This window comes from Solanum tuberosum, unplaced genomic scaffold (assembly GCF_000226075.1).
Source record: "Solanum tuberosum cultivar DM 1-3 516 R44 unplaced genomic scaffold, SolTub_3.0 scf00039, whole genome shotgun sequence".
NCBI classification, from domain to species: domain Eukaryota; kingdom Viridiplantae; phylum Streptophyta; class Magnoliopsida; order Solanales; family Solanaceae; genus Solanum; species Solanum tuberosum.
Genome location: NW_006238968.1, coordinates 1852877 through 1863990, shown reverse-complemented (window position 1 = coordinate 1863990; position 11114 = coordinate 1852877). Strand labels below are relative to the sequence as shown.

Sequence of the window (11114 nt, the reverse complement as noted above, 5' to 3'; positions counted from 1 at the left end):
CTTTTAAATTTATTTATTTCCAAAAATACCCTCTCCCTTTCATGAAAAGATGTGACTTTTATGATCAATTGAGACTTTTATGAAAAATTGTGACTTTTATGAAATGTTGTGACCTTTCTGAATGGTTGTAACTTTTCCAAAGAGTTGTAACATTTTCGATAAGGCACAATAATCATTTGTTCACACTACCCTTTTTGTCTATAAATAGAGGGATTTCCTCTCATTTTAAAATAACGAAAATTCTGAACTTCTTCTTCTTTTGCACAATTAAATATTCGTGTACTTTGTTCTTGTTGAGTGGCTCGCTGCAACATTGTTTTTGTATCAATACACTTGTGAATAGAATCGTTCCATCCTGAGAGGATCTATTCCTTTGAACCTCGGGTACTAGAGGGGAATAATTTTCTTAAGGGGACATTGTGCATTCAGTGGGCTCAATTTTTTTCTTTATGTTTCATTCTATTGTTATAGATCTTGATATATCTTTTACATTCATTAATTTATGCTTATGATATTAATTGTTGTTTTGAGTACATGCTTTAAACTTTTTTGTTTATGTTTCTGTAAAGTTATTGTTATAAGTATTTGTTTGTCCATATAAAGATTATTTATTTATTAGAAAATTTAATATCTCATGTTGATGTTCATCTAATTTCCCAAAAATATCAAATAGTAACACTTCCTGGAGGCAAAAGGATAAATTATAAAATCAAATTAAAAATGATTGATTGAAGGATAAATGATAAGATGTTATAATTATCATTTTCCTTTATATTATTAATGTTCGTTACTACGTAATCTTGTATGTAAGACAACATAGTGTTTTAGTTTTAATGACTGATAGGTTTTAAGTATTATTTTATATATTTTTGTGATATCAAATTCCCGCGCTAAGTGCGGATAATTTTACTAGTTACTAATATAGTTACACTTGACCAGAAGATTTAGTGTAGAGTTAGAGTTGAATACCTGACTTGTCTGGCTACTTTCTTTTTCTTTCTCATGGTTATAACTTTGTGTTCCCATTCTGCAATCATCCTGAAAAGCTGTATCGGTTTGAGAGTTGATGACATAATATATATTATGGATATTCCAATAATGAGTCCACAACCGTAGCCCATCAGAACCGCTTCCCAACTTATCTCAAAGCCAGAATCTTCTTCTTGATCATCTAGTGTGGATGGAGTCATTGATTGTGGTACATGACCATGACCACTTCCACCACAATCTTTTGAAATTGGAAAGCCTCGCAATTCATCATTCCCTTCAAATGAACCACTTTCAAACGTAGCAAACTGGTTTCCACTAGGGATGCATCCAACAAGATGATTGTGAGAGACACTTAAGAATCCAAGAAATGTCAGAGATGCAAGTTGCACTGGTATCTCTCCACCAAGTTTGTTAAATGAGAGATCCAACGATTGAAGCGCTGATACACTTCCAAGTGATGTTGGTATATGGCCTTCCAAACTATTATGAGATAGGTTCAAAAGAACTAGTGAAGTGAGATTTCCTATAACACTTGGAATGTAACCTTCAAATCTATTGCTTGAAAGATCAATGGCTGTGTACATAGAAAAAATTCTAACAAGTTCCATGCTCATTCCTTTTGATGAAATTGTTATGGAATCTTTGTAATAGTAATCTCCAATATACATTGGGGTTTTCATGTTTTCATCAGCTTTCTTCATGGCTTGAAAATTCTCCAAAAGATGTGTTGGTAAATCCCCATAAAATCCATTGGATGATATGTCTATAATTCGAAGTTGAGGAAACAATCTCTTAGTCTTTGATGTTCTGATGGGTCCATGCAATTTATTTGATCTTAAAATCAAAACCATCAAGTTTGGTAGAGTTCCCAACCACATTGGGAATGTGTCATTCAACTCATTGTTTCCTAAATCAAGAACTTCCAGTCGCTTGCTATTGATCAAAGAATGTGGGATTTCCCCCTCTAACTTATTTCCACGCAAATTAAAGCTTCTGAGTGGATTTCCAACACTAAAGTTAGTTTGAATTGTCCCACTAAGATTATTGTGGCGCAAATCTAAAACCTCAATTGCGCTCATGTTACCAAAACAAGGTGGGATTGCTCCCTTCAAACTATTACTTGCCAAATCTAGAACTCTCAGAAATTCTAGTTTGCAAATAGTCGAAGGGATATATCCGCTAAGCTTATTATGTGATATGTAGAAGTTCTCTATAGAACTTGGTGGAATAAGTAGTGACCCTTGCAGCAAATTGGAGCGCAAATCCAAGTCATAAAGAGAGTTGAGCAAATTAGACTTGACTTGATCCTTATCATCCCATGAGAAACTATTATATGAAAGATTAAGTGTGCCTAGTCCACTCAAGTTTGAAAACATGCTAAAATTTAGATTGTCACTGAAATTGTTTAATGATAGGCTAAGAAATATCAAGTTCTCCTGGTTTAGGAGTGAGTTTGGAATGGGACTTTGCAAGTAATTTTTTTTTAGATCTATCCAAAACAGTTCTTTGGATTTGAACTCCTCAAGTTGGCCACTGAAGCTGTTATTGCTCAAGTCTAAATATTTCAGGGACGGAAGTGAGGATATCCAGGATGGTATCATTCCATTCAAACTGTTTGATGACATCGAGAGTAGCTGTAGGCTTTGAAATCCACTAACATCAGAAGGAATTGGACCTGTTAGGAAATTGGATTGAAGATTTAGTGATTCCAGTTGTGTCCAATTTTCATTGAATAGTCGAACAGGTCCAAAAAAGTTACTCATGGGTTCAGGTACGTTTGTAAAATTCACACCATTTAGGGATAAATCCTTCAGAGATGCACTGCTATTCCATTTGGTTATTGGAAAGCTGACTGAAAGTTGAGAATTCCTTGATAAATCAAGCAATCTCAAGTTTGGAAGGTGGAAAACTCTTTCAGGTAATATCCCATATAATTGTGTGCCTGGAAGACGCAAAGTTATTAAATAATAAGAGAAATTTGAAGGAATGGTTGAAGAGATGCCCATATTGGAAAGCTCAAGCTCTCTTAATTGGGTCAAGTTCTTAAGAAGCTGTCCAAGTTTGTGCGGTCCAAGTGTTAAACCAGTTGAGTAACCATAGATACGAAGAGAACGTAGTTTAGAAAGATTAGAAATTTCAGAAGGTATTTGACCTGTGAACGTCGAATAGGATAGATCAAGATATGTCAAGCTAGAAAACCCACCGAAATTAGGTGAAATGTTTGAGTCAGAGAAATCATTCATAGATAAATCGAGCCTTTTGAGAGCAGAGAGTTGGAAGATGCTACTGTTGGAAAGGAACTTGCCTTGAAGTTGGCTACATCTGAGGTCAAGCTCAATCACTTTGCTTGTCGTCTCATCACAATGAACTCCATCCCACGAGCAACAATCCGTGCTTGTATTCCATGACAGTGTCTTAGGAGAAAGACCTTCACATTCCTCAAAAGTAGAAGCAAAAGGGTTGATGACAAACGTCTTCTTGAATTCTAGAAGAGCAAGAGCTTGATATTTGGGACACAAATGAGGCAAACATGAAGAGAAACCAAGTTGAAAGAGGAAAACATATAATACAATTAGTGGAAGTTTTTCAATATTTTCCATCTCTACAATGGAAGCTCAAAAAATAGAAATCAATTAAGAAAGTTGTGTTGTGCTGTTGTATACACTACCATAATCATTTATAGGTGTATACACTACAAATTTGTCAAGCTTGAGTGTTGCATTAGTCAAATCCATAAGAGTGAAGAAAATATATTAAGTTGCACATTGTTCATACATAAATATTATAAGTTGCACATTGTTCATGTAAAAGATATAAAAAGGCTACACATTTTGTATCAGTCAAAAAGCATTTGCTGGAAATATATTATTGATTCCTTCATTAGAAAGAATATATAGTTTAATTAACACGCTTAGAGATTGATTGGATTGATATAGAGATGTCACATGGTGAATAAAATATTATATCTTTCACTTTTGTGTCTCAATTAACAATTATTTCTTCTCTGTCCTAGCGCTACCATTCACTTTCTTTGAGTTTCCTCTCCTCCTCATGGTGCAGGGTTAATTTCATGGATGGTCACTCAATATTTATTTTACTTTACCCAAAATAATTTAATTATTTTTAGTAGCAATAAAGTCATTTAACTTTGCCTAATATCTTTGGAAGTTACTGAACTATTTTATGATAAAAAGTCAGTCTGCTTTGTCCAAGTATATGCAGGAAGGTTTTGTAGGCACTAGTTATAATCATACACGCAAAGGTTTTGTAGCCACTAGTAACTTTATATGATACTTAGACAAAATTGATAAACTTTTGTGTTTCAAAATTTAGTTTAGCGACCTTCTAGATACTCGAGTAAAGTAAATAACTTTTTCGTTTAAAAAAAATAGTTTAATAATGTTAGGGCAAGAAAGATGAATGACCATATGTGATTTAGATCCACACGAGTTTGTTTGTAGAGATTAATATTTTCAGGTGTGAAATACATTATAGAAAATATCTCGGCGGCTGAATTATTTATGGTACTCTAACACTAAATCATATTTAAGGGCCTTTAAACTTATTTCATAAAATTTAGAAGAAAATTTCATAAAACATGCTACTATAGATGCTGAATCCTTAATGAAACAATAAGTTTCAATAATTACATAAATTGTTCAAGATTAGTTTCTGATACATATATTTGATTTGAGTGCTCAGTGTATCTCAGATACATGTGTGTTAAAAGTGATCTATTTTTAGTTGATTAAGATCTTCTATAACTGAAACACATTAAATAAGGAGAAAATCACGCCTACTGCGATTTATGAAGATTCTGTGTATCCATGAGCTAAAAGAGAGAACAAAAAATCTAAATGCTCTTCTATCAACCCTTCATCACTACGAAAAATCGAATTCAAGTGACTATATTCATGATCCATTTCATCTGTGATTTCTAATTGACAGTATTAGTAATGACTCTTTGTATATATGTTTTCACAATGGAAGATACTAAGGAGCTGAATGTGAAACTTGCATCTCTTTTCAAATTTGTTTCGACTTCATATCATCTTTTGGTTTAGCAACCACATTTTTGACGTCCTAGAGTTATTGTATTATTTGTAAAGGGAAAGAGTGGTAGTCTCATCAAGTCTTTCATGTAGCATCCTAGGGATGGTGTAATTTTTGTCTAATAAGTGATTTGTGCATATATCCTTCTATTTTCGTGATTTTTTATTTACATAATCCACATTCTCTATCTCAGGGACCTTCATCAAATCCTGAAGCAAATTGGGGTTACTTCAAATCGGCTGCGATTTTAAAATCTAAGGGAAATGGAAAGTGATGTCTCCGCTGCATGTATTCACCTACATGATAATGAGAGTTCAGGTTAGCAAATTGCAGGTACTTCAAATGGGGTGCTGTTTCAAAATAGATTCAGTTTTATTTGGTTATTAGCTGAAATTATCCAACATAATTTAGATGTTTATTTAAATGAGAGTTTTTCCTTTCTTCTTGCTATTGTATTCTTTGACATAATTGCTTTTCAATTAATCATCTTCTTTCACAACTTCACATTTCCTGCATGCTGTGGTATGAATTTCACATATGAAGTTTTTGGTTGATTATTGAGCCTTCTAGTAATAATTTACTTGTCTGGAGTTCTTTGCTTATCAAATAAATGAAAAGGTGCATGGTGTCAAACCGTCTATACATATTATCATGTCCAAGATTTTAGAAGGAAATCATTCGTGACCTTTTCAGAATTTTTATCTGTGTTACTAGAATTACCAATTTTAGAAGCAAAATTGTTTGTGTCATTAAGTTCGTCATATTTAGGTTCCTAAGTATATCTTCCGTGCTTTTAAGATATTGATTTGGTTTGAGAAGGGCTTATAAAACTAAGCTATCTAGTGAATTGGGTAGCTAGTTTGAAGCTAGAAGGATGTTGATTAGTTAGACGTGATTAAATTTAAGGCGCATTTTCCCCCACCCTCTTTTTCCTGTATATCTTATTTGTAGTACTGCTTAGACATTAGAAAATCTTTATCCGAATATCATGATATAGCAACGTTCTTTTCTTAGGGAGGTTTGTTTCACAGAACTTGGCATCAATAATTAGTGCCACTACAGAGAGGTTTTGAAATATAATAGAACTTTCATCATTTAAACTAGTTAGTTACAAAAAAATTGAAGGAAACACTCAAACTATGACTTCATTCAACTCAACACTTCAGAAACATTACAAACCATGAAAGAACTTGCTGTATATTATCCATGGCCTCAGCAACTACTTAAATTGGAACCTGCAATTTATAAGAAAAATGAAATATTCAGCTGAAGAGCATCAATAAATCATAAGGGGCAAAGGAAATGGAATACACATCAATTATCCTCATAACCAAAGACCAATAAAACAAAAACTTTTTTGTATTGAGTTGAGCAAATGTGTTTAATTTACTCCATAAAACATTCTATTATTTAGTAGTATAAGAAGTAACACTTAATCAAATGAAAATATATACTACTAATATTGTTAGACTTGAGCAGAAGATTTAGTGTAGAGTTAGAGTTGAATACCTGACTTGTCTGGCCACTTTCTTATTCTTTCTCATGGTTATAACTTTGTGTTCCCATTCTGCAATCATCCTGAAAAGCTTTATCGGTTTCTGAGTTGATGACATAATATATATTATGGATATTTCAATAATGAGGCCACAACCGTAACCCATCAGAACTGCTTCCCAACTTATCTCAAAGCCAGAATCTTCTTGTTGAACATCTAGTGCGGATGGAGTCGTTGATTGTGGTACATGACCCCGACTACGTCCACCACAATCTTTTGAAATTGGAAAGCCTCGCAATTCATCATTCCCTTCAAATGAACCACGTTCAAACTGGTTTCCACTAGGGATGCATCCAACGAGATGATTGTGAGAGACACTTAAGAATCCAAGAAATGTCAGAGATGCTAGTTCTCTCCACCAAGTTTGTTAAATGAGAGATCCAACTATTGAAGCGCTGATACACTTCCAAGTGATGTTGGTATATGGCCTTCCAAACTATTATAAGATAGGTTCAACATAACTAGTGAACTGAGATCTCCTATAACACTTGAAATGTTACCTTCAAATCTGTTGCTTGAAAGATCAATGGTTATGTATATCGAAAAAATTCTAACAAGTTCCATGTTCATTCCTTTTGATGAAATTGTTATGGAATCTTTGTAATAGTCATCTCCAATATACCTTGGGGTTTCATGTTTTCCTCATTCTTCATGGCTTGAAAATTCTCGAAAAGATATGTTGGTAAATCCCCATAAAATCCATTGAATGAGATATTCGAAGTAGAGGAAACAATCTTATAGTCTTTGAGGTTCTGATGGGACCATGCAGTTTATTTGATCTCAGGCTTAATACCATCAAGTTTGGTGAGTTCCCAACCACATTGGAAATGTGTGATTCAACTCATTGTCTCCTAAATCAAGAACTTCCAATCTCTTGCCATTGGTCAAAGAGCATGGGATTTTCCCCTCAAACTTATTTCCACGCAAATTAAAGCTTCTGAGTGGATTTCCAACACTAAAGTTTCTTTGAATTTTCCCACTAAGATTATTGTGGCGCAAATCTAAAACCTCAATTGTGCTCATGTTACCAAAACAAGGTGGGATTGCTCCCTTCAAACTATTACTTGCCAAATCCAGAATTCTCAGAAATTCTAGATTGCAAATAGTCGAAGGGATATGTCCGCTTAGGTTATTATGTGATATGAAGAAGTTCTGTATAGAACTTGGTGGAATAGGTACTGACCCTTGCAGCAAATTGGAGCGCAAATCCAAGTCATAAAGAAAGTTGAGCAAGTTAGACTTGACTTGATCCTTATCAGCCCATGAGAAACTATTATATGGAAGATTAAGCATGCCAAGTCTACTAAAGTTTGAAAACATGCTGAAATTTAGATCGTCACTGAAATTGTTTGATGAAAGGCTAAAAAACATCAGGTACTCCTGGTTTAGGAGTGAGTTTGGAATGGGACTTTTCAAGTAATTTGTTCCTAGATCTATCCAAACCAGTTCTTTGGATTTGAACTCATCAAGTTGGCCATTGAAGTGGTTATTGCTCAAGTCTAAATATTTTAGGGACGGAAGGGAGGGTATCCAGGATGGTATCATTCCATTCAAATTGTTTGATGACAACGAGAGTACCTGTAGGCTTTGAAGTCCACTAACATCAGAAGGAATTGGACCTGTTAGGAAATTGGATGAAAGATATAGTGTTTCGAGCTGTGTCCAATTTTTGTTCAATAGTCGAACATGCCCAAAAAAGGTACTCCCGTTCAGGTACTTTTGTAAAATTCACACCATAGAGATTTAAATCCTTAAGAGCTGCACTGCTATTCCATTTGGTTGTTGGAAAGCTGACAATGAGTTGAGAATTTGCTGCCAAATCAAGCAATCTCAAGTTTGGAAGGTGGAAAACTCTTTCAGTTAACATTCCATATAATTGTGTGCCTGGAAGACGCAAAGTTGTTAAATAAGAAGAGAAATTCGGAGGAATGGTTGAAGAGATGCCCACATTGGTAAGGTCAAGTTCTTAAGAATAGCTGTCCAAGTTTGTGTGGTCCAAGTGTTAAATCACTTGAGTCACCATAGATACGAAGAGAACGTAGTTTAGAAAGATTAGAAATTTCAGAAGGTATTTGACCTAAGAACATTGAATACGATAGATCAAGATATGCCAAACTAGAAAACCCACCGAAATTAGGTGAAATGTTTGAGCCAGAGAAATTATTTATAGATAAGTCTAGCCTTTTGACTGTAGAGAGTTGGAAGATACAACTGTTTACCTTGAAGTTGGCTGCATTTGAGGTCAAGCTCAATTACTTTGCTTGTCGTCTCATCACAATGAACTCCATCTCATTAGCAACAATCCACACTCGTATTCCATTAAAGTGCCTTTGGAGAAAGACCTTTACATTTCTCTAAAGTAGAAGCAAAAGGGTTGATGGTAAACATCTTCTTGAATACTAGAAGAGCAAGAGCTTGATCGTTGGGACACAAATGAGGCAAACATGAAGAGAAACCAAGTTGAAAAAGGAAAACATATATAACATAAACAGTGAGAGTTTTTCAATAATATTTCCCATCTCTACAATGAAAGTTCAGTAGTGGAAATCAATTAAGAAAGTTGTGTGTTTAAGACAGTTTGTATACACGAAGACAAATTTGTCAAGCTTGAGTGTTGCATTAGTCAAATCCATAAAGAGTGAAGAAAATATAATAAGTTGCACATTGTTCATGTAAAAGATATATAAAGACTACACATAATGCATCAGTCAAAAAGCATTTGCTGAAAGCCCCCAAGGCCTAGCTCAAGTGGCAAAAGAAAAGGTGGAGGATTTGTGGCTTAGGTCGCAGGTTCAAGCCCCATGCAAAGCGAAGCCCGTTATTTAAGTGGAGAAGGGTAGAGGGGCGGGCCCATTATCCACTGAGTTTAGAAGGCTGTGATTGGTTCAAAGGGCGGGTCACAGACAGATTTCTCGGTTATAAAAAAAAGAAAAGCATTTGCTGAAAATATATTATTAATTCCTTCATTAGAAAGAACATATAGTTTAATTTAACAAGTTTAGAGATGTCACATGGTGAATGAAATATTATATCTGTTACAAAATTTAGTTTAGCCACTAGAACTTTATAGATACTCAAGTAAAGTAAACTACTTTTTCGTTTCAAAAAATAGTGTAATAATGTTGGTGCACGAAAAATGAATGACCATATGTGAAAATATCATGTTCAAGGTGTCCTTTTAAATTTTATTTCATAAAATTTAGAGAAAAACTCATAAAACATTTACTATAAGTGTTAATTAATCAATGAAACGATAGTTTCAATAATTACATAAATTGTTCGAGATTAGTTCTGAATATAAGTATTTGATTTGAGTGATCAGTATATCTCAAATACATGTGCATTAAAAGTGATATATTTTTAGTTGACAAAGATCTTTTGTAACTTAAACACATTAAAAGTACATGTGCTTTCACAATGTAATGTGTTTTCATAATTTCATGTATATATTTATATGCAATGAATCTGTACATATTTTGAGTAATCCTCTTATTGTAAGAATCGTTTATAGCCATTGATGAACTTGAAAAAAAAAAAAAAAACTTCATAAAAACACTAATTGAAGACTATGAAGGCATGTTGCCAATCACGACTACTGAGTACTGAAATTCAATATTATTAATTAGAAATCTCAAGTTTTTTGTAAGGAGTATTTTCTCCCTAATGAATTTTATGTAATGAAGATTTAAATTAATCTGATCAATGGATTTCAACGAATACTATATCTTCAAACTCAATTATTGTTTTTTTTATGATTCACTAAATCAATTTGAAATTAAAGAAGAAAAATTGACTTAAAAATATAACATAAGCGACTCCGCTGGGGATCGAACCCAGAATCTCTGGTTTCGTAGACCAGCGCCTTATCCATTGGGCCACGGAGTCATCTTGACATTTAAAATCGAAAAACATTATATAATACTTAACATATATTAGACCAAGATTCCAATGATGATTACTTTTTTCTTTGTTTTTGGTTTTCATATTAAGTCTCGGCTAATTTGGATTCGCATCGTGTAATAAGGCCTATCTAAGGAGAGGGAATGTATTTTCTAACTAGACATTCTTTATACCCAAGCTTCTAGCTCAAGACCTCTGGTTCAAATTGGAGTGATCTTATATATCCTACCACAACCTTTATCAGTGATTCCAACGATAATTCCTAGGGGTGTCAAAAATGAACTCAAACATAGGTAACCCGTCCAATCTGCCCAGAATTTTAAGGTTGGGCTCAAGATAATTGGAATTGGGTTCAATCTCAACTCATTCAAGCCTAACTCATTTTAAGAGAATCTTCTATTGAGCCCAATTTAATCTCTAATTTCAACCTGTTTTAAAACTCTTTACTAAGATATGTTCCTATATTAAAGGTATAAATTATTATCTATTTAACATCTTTTAGAATTTATCTATCTATTTGTTACTTTTAATAAAAATAATCTTCAGCTGAAATTCGCATTGTGATTATAAAAGTTAAATATCACTATGTTAAAATTATTGAGATTAATCGGATCAA

At 33.6% G+C, this 11114-nt stretch overlaps 2 protein-coding genes, 1 non-coding gene and 1 pseudogene across 5 annotated transcripts in view; 1 reads left to right on the top strand and 3 right to left on the bottom strand.

Moving 5' to 3' along the window:
* The window catches only part of LOC102587879 (DNA-(apurinic or apyrimidinic site) lyase 2), a 29896-nt gene extending 24349 nt beyond the window's left edge, over positions 1-5547 (top strand). For all 3 annotated transcript variants that reach the window (XR_366979.2, XR_001472981.1, XM_006343305.2), the window contains one exon: positions 5237-5547. The gene's annotated coding sequence lies outside the window, so the exon portion shown is untranslated. The remainder of the gene's footprint in view (positions 1-5236) is intronic.
* LOC102581272 (receptor-like protein 12) lies at positions 944-3608 on the bottom strand. The gene has a single exon (XM_015306866.1). The coding sequence runs from the start codon at positions 3588-3590 to the stop codon at positions 945-947; it is 2646 nt and encodes an 881-aa protein (XP_015162352.1). The 5' UTR covers positions 3591-3608; the 3' UTR covers position 944.
* A 774-nt stretch (positions 5548-6321) lies between the features above and the next one.
* LOC107059853 (receptor-like protein 12) lies at positions 6322-9094 on the bottom strand (annotated as a pseudogene).
* A 1316-nt stretch (positions 9095-10410) lies between these two features.
* TRNAR-ACG (transfer RNA arginine (anticodon ACG)) lies at positions 10411-10483 on the bottom strand. The gene has a single exon. It is a non-coding gene; the product is annotated as a tRNA-Arg (tRNA).
* Between the last annotated feature and the right edge of the window lie 631 nt (positions 10484-11114).